The following is a 19,495-nucleotide window of genomic DNA, read 5'->3' as shown; positions in this document are numbered from 1 at the left end:
TCTTACTAAACACATGTCACCTCCTCCTTTTTATTTTATCATATCTTCAGTGTCTTAAGGGCACAGGCAATTTAACTTAGATATTTTATTTTCATCATATCTTCAGTGTCTTAAGGGCACAGGCAATCTACTGTAACTTAGATGTTAATTTCAGTAAAACCCAATTCTTATACCCTTTTTTTATAATAAAACTAGCAGATGTTAAGCCAAATCAACAGAATGTACCATTAGATTTTATTCCCAAATATATTTATTTACTGCTAATGCTCTATTACTGAGTTTAAAATGAAAATCAGAGCAACTTCTCTACTCTTTTTCAGCTGCTGCAGGCTCTATTAATAGCACTGCCTGCAACAGTGGCACTCCACCAATTTTAGCTTGGCAGGCGCGAGCAAGAGGGAGGGGGGAGGGGGGATTTTTTAACGAGGGAGAAGACTGCCTGGCGGGCTCGGTCCCCCACAACAAACTAGACGTGAACAACTGCTTCTTCCTTTAACCTGGCGACCAGCCACAGAAATGAACAGGCCTCCTCACAACACAGAGCCACTCTTTGCTCAATGCAACAACACAAACAGCTGTACAATAATACAAAAATCAGCGCAAAAACAGCATTACATTAGATTTACTTATTATCTCTTTCTTTCGGGTTTTGTCATCTCATACTTTTGCTTTTTTTTTTTTTTTTTTTTTTTTAAACCCTCATCCTGTCGGAAAACAACGTCATCTCTAGACCCTGCAGTTCTGTCGTACTTTGATAAGCATAATATTGATCAGGTAAAATGCTTTTTTCAGACAGAGCAGGTTTTCATTGTTTATACAAAAATTTCTCCCAAAGTTGGAGCCTCTTTTCGTATAACGCCGTCATTTTGAACAATGAATGTCACCCCTAAATCTTTAATTATCTCAGTCCAGCTGTAAATAACTCTCTGACGTTTTCTGGGTGCACCGTGAGAACATTATTTTGTTTACAGACAAAAAATGTGTGCGCGTGCTTTTTCTTAAGAACCCGGGCCCAACAAATCATCGACAGGGAAAACTCATTATCCACGCTGCAGCGAATTTTCTTTTCTTATCTTATCATATGGCATGCCAAAACAGTAAAAAAAACAGCAAGAGTGTGGCCAACCAATTAAAACAACACAACCATTTTTTCCCACAAAACAAGTTCCTTAACAATTCATGGAAAGACAATTTCAGTTATAACGACTGGCAGATAGTTTAAACCTGACAGTCTATGATTCTGCTTTCCGTCGTGAACTGCCCGTTCACGCAACACAGGAATGATTTACTTAAAACAAAGCACGCAAGGTTTTAACAGACTTCAAGGAAAACAACAGAGACAGGTTCAGTGCTTATGGGCAAAAAATACATTACCCAGCCGCCGTCTGTCCGCTGCTTTCAGCTTGAAGTCTTCCGTTTCGACAACGCCAAATTATGTAGTGGAAACCTACATACAGGTCCTTCTCATATAATTAGCATATTGTGATAAAGTTCAATATTTTCTGTAATGTACTGATAAACATTAGACTTTCATATATTTTAGATTCATTACACACAACTGAAGTAGTTCAAGCCTTTTATTGTTTTAATATTGATGATTTTGGCAAAAAAGTCAAGAAAAACCAAAAATCCCTATCTCAAAAAATTAGCATATTTCATCCGACCAATAAAAGAAAACTGTTTTTAATACAAAAAAGTCAACCTTCAAATAATTATGTTCAGTTATGCCCTCAATACTTGGTCGGGAATCCTTTCGCAGAAATGACTGCTTCAATGCGGCGTGGCATGAAGGCAATCAGCCTGTGGCACTGCTGAGGTGTTATGGAGGCCCAGGATGCTTCGATAGCGGCCTTAAGCTCATCCACAATGTTGGGTCTGGTGTCTCTCAACTTCCTCTTCACAATATCCCACAGATTCTCTATGGGGTTCAGGTCAGGAGAGTTGGCAGGCCAATTGAGCACAGTAATACCATGGTCAGTAAACCATTTACCAGTGGTTTTGGCACTGTGAGCAGGTGCCAGGTCTTCATCTCCATAAAGCTTTTCAGCAGATGGAAGCATGAAGTGCTCCAAAATCTCCTGATAGCTAGCTGCATTGACCCTGCCTTTGATAAAACACAGTGGACCAACACCAGCAGCTGACATAGCACCCCAGACCATCACTGACTGTGGGTACTTGACACTGGACTTCAGGCATTTTGGCATTTCCTTCTCCCCAGTCTTCCTCCAGACTCTGGCACCTTGATTTCCGAATGACATGCAACATTTGCTTTCATCCGAAAAAAGTACTTTGGACCACTGAGCAACAGTCCAGTGCTGCTTCTCTGTAGCCCAGGTCAGGCGCTTCTGCCGCTGTTTCTGGTTCAAAAGTGGCTTGACCTGGGGAATGCGGCACCTGTAGCCCATTTCCTGCACACGCCTGTGCACGGTGGCTCTGGATGTTTCTACTCGAGACTCAGTCCACTGCTTCCGCAGGTCCCCTAAGGTCTGGAATCGGCCCTTCCCCACAATCCTCCTCAGGGTCCGGTCACCTCTTCTGGTTGTGCAGCGTTTTCTGCCACACTTTTTCCTTCCCACAGACTTCCCACTGAGGTGCCTTGATACAGCACTCTGGGAACAGCCTATTCGCTCAGAAATGTCTTTCTGTGTCTTACCCTCTTGCTTGAGGGTGTCAATGATGGCCTTCTGGACAGCAGTCAGGTCGGCAGTCTTACCCATGATTGCGGTTTTGAGTAATGAACCAAGCTGGGAGTTTTTAAAAGCCTCAGGAATCTTTTGCAGGTGTTTAGAGTTAATTAGTTGATTCAGATGATTAGGTTAAGAGCTCGTTTAGAGTACCTTTTCATGATATGCTAATTTTTTGAGATAGGAATTTGGGGTTTTCATGAGCTGTATGCCAAAATCATCAGTATTAAAACAACAAAAGACCTGAAATATTTCAGTTGGTGTGCAATGAATCTAAAATATATGAAAGTTCAATTATTATCATTACATTATGGAAAATAATCAACTTTATCCCAATATGCTAATTATATGAGAAGGACCTGTATATGTTCTCGTGGCCGAGTGGGATAATGGTTCCCACTAACATAAGATTACTACTAGGAAGGAGACATCTCAACAGACTTCAAGGTAGACGCGGAGAAGTAGAAGATCAGGTCTGAACAGGTTACTTTATTAAAGGTTGACATCAGGGTTTCAGCGAGTAGACAGTCTCTACTATTCAACACAGATGTACTTAGTCATGACAATCATTCAGATCTTATCTCATCCTATCCTAGCTTATTCTCAACTTGGGGGTACGGGAGTCCCCAACAGCAGCCTTCTTTTCCTCGGGCGTAAAAGCGCCCCGAGAGGTACTCACTGGGCCTTTTTTATCAGCCAAGCTGGGTGTGTGTGTCTGTGTGCGTGTGTCTGTCTGTCTGTGAGTGAGAGCGTGCATGTGTGTGTGAGAGTGTGTATGTTTGTGTGTAACATCTCTAATGTCAGATCTGGGCTATTTGTAGCAAGATATTGCAACACGTGTCCCTATCTTTCTGCTGTCTCTTGCAACATGTGTTGTTGTGCAGCTTGTGTGTCAACAAGGTTAACCCTAAGGTTGCTTGCTTACTGGTCAACTCAGAGAGTTCTGTATTAACTTCTTTTAAAATGATAACATAAATATGTTGCAAATCCCTACACTACTTATGTAAAGCTGAGAACACACCGGGCGCGTTGGCGCTTTGGGCCAAAGCGACCAACGCGCCCGATCTGGCGCGTGGTCATTTTGTGTCAAAAAATGGTCCAACGCGCCCAAAAGCAACGCGCCTACGTCATGGCCTACGTAGATGAGCCCGCACGAAACTTATTTCCCCCCGCTTTTTCTATTGCTGATCAACCATGGCTGAGATAATCCCCATCGCTGCGCTCTATCTTTTGTGGGAGTCCGAGGAACGGAGCTACGCAGCTAGTCTCCCCCGATATATTTATTCCCCTAATCAACCATGGCTGCGATCAGATCCGACCCGACACAACAGCGTTCATGTCCACACAAAAACAACACCTACACGGCCAACAATTGTGCCAAAAAACAAATAAACAGCAAGTGAACGGAACAAATAGCCTTAAAACAGCATTGCAGATTCACGCCACTCGGAAATGAACACAAACAGCAAGGCAGCACCATACCAAACACATTTACAGCAGCATTGTGCACAGGGCAGTAGAAAATAAAGGCAAGTAGCCTACATTACCTGGCTGTGACGGGACCGTGGCTGGCGTAGATAGCCTATAGGGCAGGCATAAACACCGGTGCTTCGCTGTACTCGTTGTGAAAGTTCCCCGGATTTAGCCGTTGTGTTTGGGTTCATTATATGGAGGTGGTGGCCGCACACAGCCGGGTGAGTTAGCTAACGCTATCCGACCGGTGCTAACTTGGTTTATCGGCTTAAGCACAGCCACACATATTCACTGAATTAACCAGGAAGCCCATTCTCCTGGCTCACTTTCCCCACCCGAGCGGCTTCATATCACCAGCCAGCCGCATTAACTCCACGGTGTTTATACAGTCTCGCACACACAGCGGTGATTATTTGCTCCTGGTTCACTTTCCCCACGTCTTGTAACCCCGAGCGGCTTCATACAGCACCAGGCAGCCAGCCGTAAATACATTTCCTACGATCGGTGTTTGCCTCTGTGTTGTCACGGTCTCGCACACACAGCGGTGATTATTTGCTCCTGGTTCACTTTCCCCACGTCTTGTAACCCCGAGCGGCTTCATACAGCACCAGGCAGCCAGCCGTAAATACATTTCCTACTCGGTGTTTGCCTCTGTGTTGTCACGGTCTCGCACACACAGCGGTGATTATTTGCGCCTCCATTATGTCTCAGATTTTTTTTTTTTTTTTTTTTTTTTTTTTTTTTTTTTTTTTTTTTTTTTTATTGACAATAAGCAATACAACAGCCGCCAGGGGGTAGCTTACAGAACTGGCCGATAGGCCTATATAAAAAAACAGATACAAAAATAAAAAACAGCATTACATTAAATAAAAACATTATATAAATGACATACATAAAGTGTTTTGATAGCTTTCTTATTTTTAGAGTATATAATATTTTTCATATATTGCCTGGTTTCTTTTTCAAACACAATAAATAGAGGTTTCTGATTAGAGTACTTACATTTATGAATATGCCATTTAGCTAATAAAATAATAAGGTTTATAATAAAAAATTGGTTTGTTTGACTAGGGGTGTGATTAAAGAAACCAAACAATATATGTTCAACACAAAGGGAAAAATTGGGATCAATGAAACGAATGATAAAAGTGCAAATATTTTTCCATAAAAGATTTGAGTGGGAACAGTTCCAAAATAAATGAGTTACATCTTCAGGGTACATATTACAAAATGAGCAATTGACATCTATATCTAATTTAAATCTTTGCAAAAATATTTTAGAGGGATAGTAACGGTGTATAATTTTAAAAGATACCTCTTTCATTTTGTTAGTGATCAAGAATTTTGATGGTAAAGTCCAGATTTTTTTCCAATTAAGGTCAGATACACAATTATTCCAGTAGGCAACTACATACGGGACAGAGACTATATCATTTTGGAACAATGATCGTATTCCACAATTATTGTTACGTGTTCCAGGGGAGAAACAAACCTTACCAACTGCAGACTCGGTAGGGTCAAGAGGTAGTAAGGTTGGCTTAACCCCTGCTGTACTTCTTAGTAGCATCAAAACTCCTGTAGGGATTGCATCCATGACAATAGCGAATTCCCTTGGAGGAATTGGAATACCATACTCCATCAAAAATTCCTGATATGACATTAAAAAACCATTACAGTCGAGCAGTTGGCTGACCAGGTGTAAACCATGTGCAAACCAGTTCTCAAAAAATAAAGATTTGTTCTTGTACAATATGTCTCTGTTATTCCATATATAACATCTTTGAGGAGAGAAATTATGTTTATAAATCATAGACCATGAGAGAAGCATCTGCTTGTGAAAGTTGGACAATTTTGTAGGGATTTTCTCAATATTATAATTACAAAATAAAACAAAATGCAGGCCCCCTAATTTGGAGAAGATAAAGTTAGGAATGAAATTCCAAATATGTCTCAGATTTTTCTGTCCTCCGGCTCTCTGCCAGTGACGTAGGGTCAAGCTCACCGCTGATTGGCCAACGCGGCTAAACGTCACGCGCCGGAGCGTTGAAAGTTCAATATTTTCATCTTTTTTTTGAAGCTTTGCCGGCGCGGTGACGCTTTTTGACGCTTTGCCGGCGCGGTGACGCTTTGGCAACGCACCCAAAGTGCCCAAAGCAACGCTTTGCCGCGGCCAACGGATCCTCGCGCCCCAACCAATGGTTCCCTATGCAAAAATAGGATTTTTCAACACGCCCACCACACCCAACGCGCCCGGTGTGTTCTCACCTTAAGTGGCAATAGCAGAAATTTCAAATACTTTGCAATAAGTTAAAATACTGCCAAAATACTACAGAATTGTTTTCAGCTAAATTTACTTCAGTTATCAAAAGTAAAATTATTTAATTGTTGTATCATATTATTTATCGGGAATAAAAAAAAACATCAAAATGTATCAAGTGATATGTGGTGAAATGGACTGCTTTATCTGCGGGTAATTTTATCTGACTGTTGATATTTGTTTTCCTTAAACTGACCAAAATTTTTTTTCTAGTGAACTTTAATCTTAAAGAAACCAGTATCTATTTCCATTAGATAAATGTAGTGGTGTGAAAAGTACAATATTTTCCTCTGAAATGTAGTTAAGCAGTATTAATTGCAGAACTTAAGTTCTTAATTATTAACTTAAGAAGTTAATGTACTGTTGTTACTTTTCAGCAGTAAAAAATCATGTTTGATCCTTTCAGCACCGCTGGTTATATACAGTATGTTGCTCTGGGTGCATTTATATAAAACAACTGTAAGGTTTTATATTCTGAATAAATGTATTATGGACTTAAAACTTTGTAAAAACCTGGATCATGTGTCACTCAGACTGACCACAGTTACTGGACACACTTACTTTGTGAAATCACATCTTGCGGCCCGTGGAGTTGTTCACTGGCAGGACATTGACATCCAATAATTACCGACCATTTCCACAGACATTTGAACATACACCTTTAAACTCCTACACAATGGCGCCACCTTCTGCTCATTGATCTTATACAGATTTAGATACATACAGGAGTAGATATTTAAAAAATGGTTGACAGAAAAATAATGAAAAAAGAATATCTTGCCCCTTATTGTTAAGCTATTCCCAAAATCAAAATTAATCATCTTAGAAAACTTGATTTGCTATTTTATGTTTCTCAGTCTTTTGAGAGAGTATTTATTTATTGTATCATTCAATTCTCCAACATCACAACGTCACTGTGTCATTGGTCTCTTCTCTTCTTCACCAGTGTTCTTTTCTCCTGCTTTGTCTTCATCGTCTGTCGGACTTGGTGAATAGGTCACACTGGGCTCCTCAGATGCTTTGGCTATGAAGGAAAAGTAATTCATTCAGTAATCCAATCAGCAAAAAAAAAAATTAAATGGTACATTACATTTCAGAAGAGTGAGCATTACTTACTGCGTGGGCACTGCAAATAAGGACAACAAAGAAACCACCAACTCTTTTGTGCAGCATCTGATTATTGAAAAAAAAAAAGTCAAACATTTCGAAAGATACATTTGGTTGAATACATACATACATTAAATAGTTGTTCATAGTGTTCATTTTATTCAAAATCATTTGGATTACTGGACTCACCCTGGTTATCTTTGCGAACTTCGTTTGTCATATCACCTGAATTGGTCTCAACGAGCTCGTAACCCTTTGTGTCTTGAAGGTAAAATAAAAGTCATAAATTCAGTAATTATCTGTATCTTTATCAATATCAATAAGAATCCTGAAAAAAATCTACGCATCAACATCTTATCTAACGTAATTCTGACGGTAAAAACTACATTTGTATTATTTTTATATTGTAAATGGCTAATGAATGCATTTTAATAATGTTTCTAAATGTATCAAATAAATCACAACGAAAGCCAATGAAAGCAGACATGTTTGCATGTTACTAGCATAGACACACACTGATGCCCTGCATACATGGTGCTGACATTAGGCTACATATGTCTTTCTCACCTCTTTGGTTCTGCTTCTCTGTCTCCTCATCCTCCTTTTCTTGTGTGATGCTGGACAATGTGCCATCTCCATTTATGGACAGATCTTCTTGTGTCTGTCCATGTGCACTGTCTATCAATTTATCTCCCTCATCCTCTTCACCATGTCCCATCTGCATGTTTTCCTCATCATCAATGTCTTTATTTTCTTTCATTTCTTCTGGAATGACATCTTCACACTGCTGTCCTTTCATTGTGTCCAATGACAACAAGTCTCCTGAATTGGTCTCAACAGGCTCCTGACACTCTGTGGATTTACAGTGGAACAAGAGTAATATATTTAGAAATGGTCTGTATTAGTATCATTATCAGTAAAAACTAAATATTTTTATGACTTTAACCATGATATAGTCTACCTATAAATAAATCTGAGGAAAGTGGGCATTTTTACATGTTACTACTATGCTACTATAGACACACACAGATTCCCTTAATAAATGGTATTGACATTCGGCCACCTGTTCTTCTCACCTCTTTGCTTCTCCGTCTCTTCCTCCAGACGTTGTTCACAGGACTGTTTCCAGTCTTCTCCAACATTTACGTCACTTTCCTTCAACTCTTCAGACTTCAGACTAGAGTTTGAGTTTTCTGGTGTGATGCTGGAGAATGTACTGTCTCCATTTAAAGACAGTTCTTCCTGTGTCTCTTCACTGTTGATCAGTTGACTCTGCGTTCCACAGTCCTCACTACTTCCAACTGATTCACCATTCTCTACATGCTCTTTATCTTCCTCCCCTCCTTTATGTTCCATCTGTGGGTTTTCCTCAGGAACAGCGTGTCTTTCTCTGGCATTTTCCTGTGTCTGTCCGTGTTCACTGTCTATCAATTTCTCTCCCTCATCCTCTTCACCATGTCCCATCTGTGAGTTTTCCTCATCATAGATGTCTTCGTTTTCTTTAATTTCTTCTGGAATAGCATCTTCACCCATCTGTTCTTTCATTCTGTCCGACAAGTCTTGGTATCTTGAATTGGTCTCAACAGGCTCCTGACACTCTGTGGATTTACAGTGGAACAAGAGTAATATATTTAGAAATTAACCGAATTAGTATCAATATCAGATTTTTTTTTATATTTTATTTCTTTAACCCTGATATAGTCTACAACTAAGCTAATCTAATCTAATTCAATCTATGAAAGTGGGCATTTTCGCACGTTACCACCACTACCATATAGACACACACTGATTCCCTTAATAAATGGTGCTGACATTCGGCCACCTGTTCTTCTCACCTCTTTGCTTCTCTGTCTCCTCATCCAGACGTTGTTCACAGGAGTGTTTCCAGTCTTCTCCAACATTTACGGTAACACCATCCAACTCTTCAGACTTGATGTTTGAGTTTTCTGGTGTGATGCTGGAGAATGTTCTGTCTCCGCTCATAGACAGTTCTTCCTGTGTCTCTGCACTGTTTATCAGTTGACTCTGCGTTCCACAGTCCTCACCAATTCTTTCTCTGACTGATTCACCATTCTCTACATGTTCTTGATCTTCCTCCTCTCCTCTATGTTCCATATGTGGGTTTTCTTCAGGATCAGTGTGTCTTTCTCTGACTTTGTGTTCTTTCATTTCTTCGAGGCCAAAATCTTCACCCGTCTGTTCCTTCATTGTTTCGGCCATATACCCTGAATTGGTCTGAAGAGGTTCCAGAAAATCTTTGGATTTTAAGTTGAGAAGGAATAGTCTGTATCAGTATCAATTTCATTAAGAAGAACTAAATGTTGTGTATGACTTCACATATCAACAAACATCTACTCCCAAGTAATTCTTCTCACCTGTTTGTCTTTGCTTCTCCGTCTCTGTCTCCTCATCCAGACATTGTTCCCTGGAGTATTTCCACTTTTCTTCATTATTTATGGGGGAAGTGTTTTCCTTAATATCTGTGTCTCTTTCGCTGAACATTCCTTCATGTCCCACTTCATCCCCTTCCATTTCTCCGAGACCAAAATCACCACCCTTCTCTTCTTCAATTGTGTTTGTCACAGCTTGTGCATTGTTCTTCAAAGGCTCCTTGCACTCTATGGATTTAAAGTGGATGAAAAGTAATAGTATCAGTCATTTCCTGTATCAGAATTAATACCAGTAAGAACCAAAGATTTTTCTTCACACCCTGGAACGAGTTGTGGCACAACTCTGAATTGGTCTCTCTTTGGAGTCAAGCAAAACATTTAAATTAGCAAAGATCTGTTAACATTATTATCATACTTTACATTATATCTTACCTCTGTACATGAGAAGATATACAGTCCTGGAGCTGGTGGAAAACATGTTAGAAGTTATTGTTTGCATCGCATAACAAGGAGAAGACAACTTACATCAAGGCTGATGGATTCTGTTATATTTACCTCATATTATTATTTTTGATACAATTCAATAAAAAAAAATACCTGTAGGTCTTGGATTTTCCTGCAAATGGTTGTTCTTTAACCTGCGAAACAGAACCAATAAACCATTTCAACAAAGTTCAATCTAATGTTGTAACTTGTACCATCCTTAAAGAATAGATGAAACATCAAATCCCCTTTACCTTGTTGACATGAGTGTCATTGAACTCATACCAGGTTTGGTCCTCGTTCGACAAGATGGTGGCTGTGTAATGACCACCTCCTAGACCGCCCATGTGATTCACCATCCCATACAGTTTGTATGTCTTGTTCTACAATGAAGAACACAGGCAGGTATAAAACAAGATTGAAAAGTATATAAATGGAACAAACATAGACAGGCAAATAAATACCTCTCCATACCTCTCTCTGTAATGCACGTGGCACTTCCACACAGCAGTGTGATTTGACATGTGACTCGGTGTAGTCAAAATCAAATCTCTTGAGCAGTAGGGTCAAAACCTGAGGAAATGTCGCCATCTCGCATCCCTGAACAACACAATAAACATGGCAAACTTTTAAGAAACCCTTGTCATTTGATTCCAGTATAAGAGTTGGCCTTCCTAAATGTGCTGTTTCCTTTTTAATGGTCCAGAACTCACGCGTGAAGCCTCGGTTTTGTTCTTGCACTCGTTGCAAAACATCTTGTTGCCCACATTGTACAACTCTGTCTCGAAGATCCTTTCAAAGGAGGGAAGGAGCTCCTGAGGAAACACAATAGTGGTTATACTTTAGGTTCAGAAATCAGAGCAGCGCACTCACATCATATACAAATATTAAACTAAGACTCTGGGCTTCCGCTGCTCACCACGCCGTTGTTTGAATCGTGGGCATTTTCGAAAGACAGTGGAAGAGTCCAAAACGAATTTGTCTCTTCGATGATGCTGTGGCCTTTGGAGCACTCCGTTGTGTATGTCAGCTCCCCTTGGAAAACCTGAGTGTAAAAATAGCAATCACGACACAGTATATAGTGACTTGTTTACCTGTAAATCACATTATATATATGACAGAAGTGTTCAGTTCACCTTTGAGGCCTCTGGGCTGATGCTACTTAAAATCAACTCCAGGTATTCAGCGGCATCACGTTGCACATAATCTGCAAAAGAGTACACTCAATTCAATCTATTATTTTCATCCAATCATCTTACCTAATCGATTACCTGCTGCATTTTCAATGTTTATTCCTATTTATTACAGCCCAACTCACCATTGTCGATCCCAAATGCTGTTCTGATAGGTTTTGTTCCACACACATTCTCCTTCAGTCCTTCAAAGATGTTCATCAAAGCTTGATCCGTTTGAAATTGGGGATCCAACCTTTTGAGGAGAATGTAGTTTCTCAGTGAATATACTGACTGTTTACCGCGCGTCCTTATATACCCACTGATGGAGACCCAATTACATTTCTTATATGTTTTACAGATGAAAACAGCTGATGACAAACCTGTCGTGTATCTCCGTTGTCATGGAGAGAACTTGCAGGACACTGTTGAGGTAACACATGGCTCCCTGATTATACAGACCATGAAGGCTGTGTGTCCAAGTAACTTGAAAAGGAAGGAGAAAAAAGAGCAAAATAACTATTCAATTGGTAGGGTATTATTAAGAGAAATATAATTTATATTTATGGCTCGTCAATGTTATTTCTTGTAGACGCATACTAGTTCTACCATATGTGAATTTGGTTAATATCTATACAATGATCTGCAACACCTCATTCAGCCTTATTTTTTCTTTATTACCTTTATGTTCCTTCTCTTCTGCCTTTGTGTTCTCATCTCGTCCTCCTCTGATTGGTTTAGGAGGAACACGTTCTTCCATCATGTACATTTCTGAAATGTGAAGCAGTTTTTTTTTTTTTTTTTTTTACACATTTCTTCCTGCGCCTTCACATCTCCTTTAATCATATCACACTCTGCACCACTATGTTTGCTATTGTTCAGTTTTATGTGATCTTTTTTATCCTCAAAACACAATCTATCACCCCTTACTTCTCACCCTATCCAACTAAACATACAATCATTGAACTCCACACAATTTCATTATAGGCCTTGTGTTCCACCTAGTGGTGAAGTATTGGAGGAGCAGGTTATAAAGCTGCTTTCCCGAAACTGGCTTTTCTGGCTTTAAAGATATTAATTAATGCAAAAAATAAATATCTAATAATAAATATTAAAAATGTTTTAATCAGTAAACTCAGCTGCTCACACATTCAGATTAATATTGAACTTGCAACAACAATAACAACAACAACAACAATAACCAACAAGAAAATATGATTATGATTCAGCAGCTTATAAAGGAGAAACAATAAATCAACCTGTAATAACGACATGAAACGTTTCTTCACGAATTCGCGATAGAAAGCTTACTGAGCCATGATTAATGCAACGCGCGTCTTCCAAAGCAGAAACAAATAGTGTACCGGCACAAACAGGTGAACAGCCTAATTTAGTTTGTTTGGTTGTTGCTTTTCAGTTGTTGTTTTTTTCAGTTAGAGCAACAATTTAGGATAGAGAGTTTTTTTTATCCTACCTGGGTCTGACGATCATGTAGCCTGTGATCTGTGATCCAGTAATAAGGAATAGATGTTTACTTTCGTTCGTGTAACAAGCGGCTGCCATCCTCCCGTTTAGCGACATGATGATGTAATTACAGTTAAGACAATAAAGTTCAGATTTTTTTTAAATTTGTACATGATGTCATTTTCACATTGACCCGAAACCTGGAATGTCCTCACTTTTGTACAGAGTGAAAGCAAAAATATATCCAAAAGGGGGAGTTTCTGTACGCACTTATTTGTAGGCTACATGTTAAACTTTCTCTTTCTCTTTGCTTATTGAAAATCCCCTGACTTACCAGTGCTGCGCTGACTCGTTGTTTTTACAGTATTTTATTGTTGGACACGTGAAGGGGGGAATCCTGCGCGAAGGCAGGGAATTATTTAATGATGAGTATTAAATAATCGAATCAAACGTCTCGGCCTGCCTTGTCCTCAGGTCTCAATTCAGGTGAACAGCCATTAAAGTAAATGTTAGACACCACCTTTAAACGGGAATTGTATTAGGCCTATCTCCTTATTACAGTAGCACGTATATTTTGATTTGTTTAGGCCTATTATCTTGCACAGGTTATTTTTTACAAAGAATCTAATTTATTTTGTCGTTAGATTTTTTCTTACTGTAAGGAATGGATCAAAGGCTTTCATTATCCTGAAGTAAAATAAAACTGTGTGTGTGTGTGTGTGTGTGTGTGTGTGTGTAAAGTTTAATTGAGGTTTGAGTAAATAAGTTGTATTTTGGCATCATATATCTTCAGGGTGTGAGTGAAGTATTGAAATTGATAATACAACAACACAACGGAATGCATAGGCCTACAAGCAAATAAACAGAAACAGTTTGGATGATTTTCTCGATAATACATATTTTTAATATAAACTTATGAAACACTTAAAACATTTACAAAGAAGATTTATTCTACAAAAACACAAGTGTAGTTATTTTTGGCTTATTATGTCTGATATTTTTTTATTGCTATTTGTGTAGGTCTATGAAGTTCCCATCGTGGTTGTGTTCAGGGTATGTGGGACTTTTCTCCATCAGGTCCCTCCGGGCAGTCTCAGCAGTGTTTGAATCGTAGACAGGTGCCGGATCTTAACGGACGGCAGAAGGGCCTCTTCCTCCAGGATCTGGGACCCGTGGACAAGCCTCACGTCACCATCTTAAAGCAGAAGTAAATAATTCAATCGTTATAAAATGTTTTATGACTTACGCAATAATTAGCTACAGGTAGGCTACAGGATAAACCTCCAGAGTTGTTTTGGAGAAAGTTGTCTTGACTAGTCGTTAAAAATATTTTGATAACCAGATGTCTTTGCATTATCAAATCACCCAAAATGAAGGACTCAAATAACTCCTATAACGCCATGTTTTCTTTTTTTACTTTAATTATAAAAACGTTTTTAATCTGAGAAAAAAAACGGATAATTATTAATTGTAATTTTTTTAAGTCAGTGGGTGCAACAGATCACCTGTCTAATAAATGGCATTGAACAGTTGCTGCTGCTCCCCTAAAACTAAATGTATCCTTTTATATACATTGATAAGATCATGTTGAACACAAAGTAATTGAAACATTTCCAATAAAAAGGTCCTTTCTAAAAAAAAAAAAAAAAAAAATGTCACCTACCTATGCTCATCTCTTCAGTGATTTTCTGCTTCAGTTGCAGCACAGTGATCTTCTTCAGCTGTTCCTCGTTGTCACACACATCGATAATCTCTCCTCTTCCTCCTCTCGGGTAGCTCACGTTCACCTGGATGCACATTTCAGTTAAGCGTCTAAAGTGTTGTGATGGTGCTGTCCTGTGAAGAGCTTTGTTTCACGTTGAAAGACGCTGGCAGATAAATAAAGAGTATCTGATGTTTCATGTCACGTGACATCATGGAAATCCCCGATTGTCAACCTTATCCAGAAAACCCCTAACAGCCCTGTTGATTTAGAGTGTGAGTACAACATGGGCAGCAAGATGTCAACTGAACAGAGAAATATTTCCAGACAACTGAGCGGGAATGCAACGACCGATCAGGAGAAGTGTTACGACCCTCAGGACACATCGCTTACATTTGTCGATGGAGAGGACGATTTAGACTGTAAGTAGGCTACCGATAGCCACATGTCTCATTAACACACGTTAAATATGATAAGTCAATTATAAGCCGCTGTTATGTTATGACTTGTTTTTTTTAAGTCTGTTTATTAGTTACCTCTAACTTATAACATTAATTAATTAATTAATTAAAATGGCATACCATTTTTTTATTTAGGTTTAGATGCACCTACAAATTGAGAGATCTTTGGTTTGAAAAAGTAACAGCAGCCTACATAGATAGTAGTTCTTCATTTCAGGTCCTTGTTTATTGGCTTGATCACATGCAGTACTAGGATAGGCCTGTAGGTGCCCCCCTTGCGTTTTGCATTTACTATGTGCTATTTGTGTTGATGTATGAGAGCTGGACTATATGCTTTATGGCCAGAATGCATTTAAGAAGTCACTAACACTTTGTTGGCCATTCGTTGTCTTTAAACTAACTTTTTTCATTAAATATGTGGACATTAAAAAATATTTAAATATCTTAAATTGTACTATCATGATGTATAAAAATGTAAACTGTGATGTTTTGTCTACCAGTAAAGATCACATGAAACTGTGTTCAGAAATCTATCATAAATGCAAAAAGCCGGCCTCTGCAACACCTTTATGTCACCACCAATGTCAAAAATCAAACCTATGCCATTGAGTGTATATACGCTTGTGCTATTCTATGACTTTTTGTTCTTTAGGTCTTTAGTGTATAATAGCTAAACTGTCATGTGTTGGCTACCATAAGCTTAAACCTCTTTCTCCTTCTTGTCTCTGTCTTGTAGTTTTGTGCAGCGACTTCAAGTCTCTCAGAGCGAAGATGTCCTGTGGTCACGCGGTCACTCCGACGTCTCTCTACGAATGGTGCAGCAAGTTGTTGGACAAGGTGCATTACCTTCACTAAGAAACTCTAGTAGTGACTAAACTTCACTGTAATACAGTAGTAATGTTGTCGTAAAATGTATAGTTTCAATTATGAATAAGGTTTATTTCAATCAAAAGCTGTATTCATAAAATATAGTAAATAAAGTTTGAACTTGAAATTTATGTTTCTTTTTTGTATCTAAGGGTGAGTGCAGGTTTGTGTGTGGCCAACCCAAATGTAATGTTGAGTGGCCCTTCCTGGAGGTTTGTAAAATGGCTCTCCTGACCCCCGAAGAAAAGAAGAACTTTGAGGAGAAAATGTTCAGCAATGCTGCCGATGACTTGGATATCAAAGTGGTAAGTATCTCAGTTACACTATTCACAAACTGTTCTTAGAAAGAAAATACAAGTGTCAATATATAACCTCTCTTCTGTTTATCATATAATGTCACTCAACAGTGTCCGGGTTGTAAGTCGCGTGCGGTGAGAGCTGATCCCAGCAATCTGTGTGTCCAATGCACAGAGTGCACAGCTGCCAAAAAGAGGACTTATAGATTCTGCTGGCAGTGTTTGAGGGAATGGAAAGGTCCGGCTCGTTCAGATCGCTGTAACAACGACGGCTGTGTTAATCTGCGAGTGGAAACACTGAGAAACTGTCCAGATATCATGTTTGACTCTGTGAAGGGGGTCACCGGCTGTCCTTCTGTGCGTGCCTGTCCCACCTGTGGTTTGCTGCTGGAGCACAAGAGAGCTTGTAAAAGTATGGTCTGCCCCAGATGTAAGGTGAAGTTCTGTTTTGTGTGTCTGAAGCTCTTTATAGAGTGCCAGAAGATAACGCCAGGCTCAGCTTACAATGCTTGCTCCACTGGTGTAGCCCCAAGACAGACCTCTATACCTGTGTGGCGGAGGAAATAATTCTGTTGATGTCACACTGTGCTGTCGAATGTCACTCGCTACATAAAAATGACTTCCTTGTCTCAGTTATGGAAACATTAAAGTTGGGTTCAGCCATTCTGCACAATGTTTGTTGACAAAATCACCTTTTGTCAAAATCAGAGAATATCTCCTCACAATCTGTTACCTGTCCATACTCTGTGTGCGCTTCATAAAAATCTGGTGTTCATACAAAGCCTACGCTCTGTAAATGTGTATTTTGCTTGCTACGGCGGGCCCCCTTTGTTTTACGTTCCCTTTTTCTACATACCTGTTTACAGAGCCTAGGCTGTGTATACGCCCTTGATTTTTTTTGCAGCACACACACAGTACAGTTCAGTATTTAATCAGTGATTTGACAAACAGCGATTTTGTCAACAAACATTCTCCAGAATCACTTACCCAACCTATTACATAAATGTTCTTCTTCAAACTCCAAATGCACTAATCATCATGTCTTATGACATTTTGATTATTTGAAATGTTTATGTTGTTGTTTTAAGAATCACTTTAACATCATTTGAAGTTAAGAGTGTATTTTCTTGGCAATAAACTTTATGATTTACATAAACTCAACAATTATTTTCACACTGTCAAATGGAACTTTATTCAGGTTTTAATATTTATATTTTCTTACTATTAAAACTATACTTGTTTTATATTTTCTTACTATTAAAACTATACTTGTTTTAACAAAATGACTGTCTTCTGTCCACAATATCACTATCCGCGCATGCATAAATCATGAAGATTATATTATCTATCGAATCCACTGTAAATTGACTTACCACAGGGTCTCGCAGCGCTGCAGCCTTTCCCAGCAAACACAAACACACACACACACACACACACACACACACACACACACACACAAACACTTCTTGTAGGAAACGTGAAACGCTAAAATCACCAAAGAGAAGGACTGAAAGATGGGTTTGGCTTGGATGGACTGGCAAAATGAGCAATAAGCAGAGGGTTCCATTGTTTAGTAGCATAAAGGTATGATCTTGAAATGAATGTGGCGATTAAATGGATATGAAAGTTAATTATACGTCCTTAATATCCTACGGGTAAACAACATCACCTTCACCTCTATGACCCCAGCATGTGGTTTCACAAAATAAGTGTGTCTAGTAACTGTGATAATTCAGGTTTCACAAAGTTTTTGTCCATAATACATTTATTCATACATTAGAACATCTTCATTGCACATCTAGAACCAGTGGGACTGAGAAGAATCAAACACTTTTTTTTCTCCACCGTTTATGATTTGTAAGTGGTGAAAAGTACAACCATAACCCTCAACCCATTTACTCAGGTTCAAACATGATTTTAATTTTCTGCTATAATATATTTTTAAAGTGCATTTCAGAGGTAAATATTGTAATTTTTACTCCACCATATATTTAAAATTGACTTATTTTTCATTTTTGTCCTAATTTTGATATACAGTATCTATTGTATCTTTTTTTTTACACACAACTGCTGAATTTCATTGTACACTGTGCGATTACAATAAAGTCATTCTATTTGACTCTATTCTATTCTGTTCTATTCTATTCTACTCTATTCCATCAGATCAGGTTTAACATTATAATGCATTTGGTTTGTCCAGAAGTAAATCAATACATGAACACAGAAGAAAGAGAGTTTCAAATAATCAAAATGACATAGGAAAAGTTTGAAGTAAGAATAAGAAATTGTCTGTCAATTTTGGGAGAGGAGGAGGAAGTCTTTCTCATGTAGTGGATGAAATTGTCTAAACTACAGTGTTAAATCGACAGTATTACTTCCTGTGCCACACAGGTATGGAGGTCTGTCTGGGGGCTACACCACCGGAGCAAAGAATGTAATGTGGGGATAATTCTTCTTCTTCCTCCTCCTCGCTGTCTTCAGAGTCGCTGTCTTCCAAGTCGTTGAACGTTTCCTGGAGCTCCTTCAAATCTTCCCTGAGCCTTATCAACAGTTCACTGAGTTCCATGTCCTCTTCGGTTATGCTCTCTTGGCATTCCGTGCTCTCTTGTCCTACCTCCACCTTCTCTTCAGTGTTCTCTCCATGGAGCTCCTGGCTGTCTTTGGTCTCACTCTCTTCAGTTACGCTCTCTTGAAGCTCCAGGCTTTCTTTAATATCGCTTTCACTATCTTCGATTTCACTATCTTCGATTTCACTATCTTCGCTTAGCTCCTCCAAGTCTGCAGCCAGCTCCACACACTCTTCAGTGAGCTTCAGACACACGAAACAGAACTCCACCTTACATCTGGGGCAGACAATGTTTTTACATTGCGTTTTGTTGTGCTCCAGCAGCAATCCACAGGTGGGACAGGCACGGATAGAGGGACAGCCGTTGACCCCCTCCACGTCCTCAAACACGATATCTGGACAGGTCTTCAGTAATTCTAGTGGCTGATTAACACAGCCGTCGTTGCCACAGCGATCTGAACGTGGAGCCGGACCTTTCCATTCCCTCACACACTGCCAGCAGAATCTATAATA

At 39.1% G+C, this 19,495-nt stretch overlaps 1 protein-coding gene across 1 annotated transcript; it reads left to right on the top strand.

Moving 5' to 3' along the window:
* Positions 1–15,078: 15,078 nt before the first annotated feature.
* LOC307269509 (E3 ubiquitin-protein ligase ARIH2-like) lies at positions 15,079–16,983 on the top strand (the record flags this gene model as incomplete). Its single annotated transcript, XM_080052484.1, has 4 exons — positions 15,079–15,214; positions 15,990–16,090; positions 16,273–16,425; positions 16,528–16,983. 4 exons carry the CDS (start codon positions 15,079–15,081, stop codon positions 16,981–16,983), a joined length of 846 nt encoding a protein of 281 aa, XP_079908610.1.
* Between the last annotated feature and the right edge of the window lie 2,512 nt (positions 16,984–19,495).

The sequence above is a fragment of the Ammodytes marinus genome (genome assembly GCF_949987685.1).
Source record: "Ammodytes marinus genome assembly, chromosome: 23".
NCBI classification, from domain to species: domain Eukaryota; kingdom Metazoa; phylum Chordata; class Actinopteri; order Uranoscopiformes; family Ammodytidae; genus Ammodytes; species Ammodytes marinus.
Note: the sequence above shows the minus strand (reverse complement) of the source record. Positions and strands in the feature narration are given on the sequence as shown.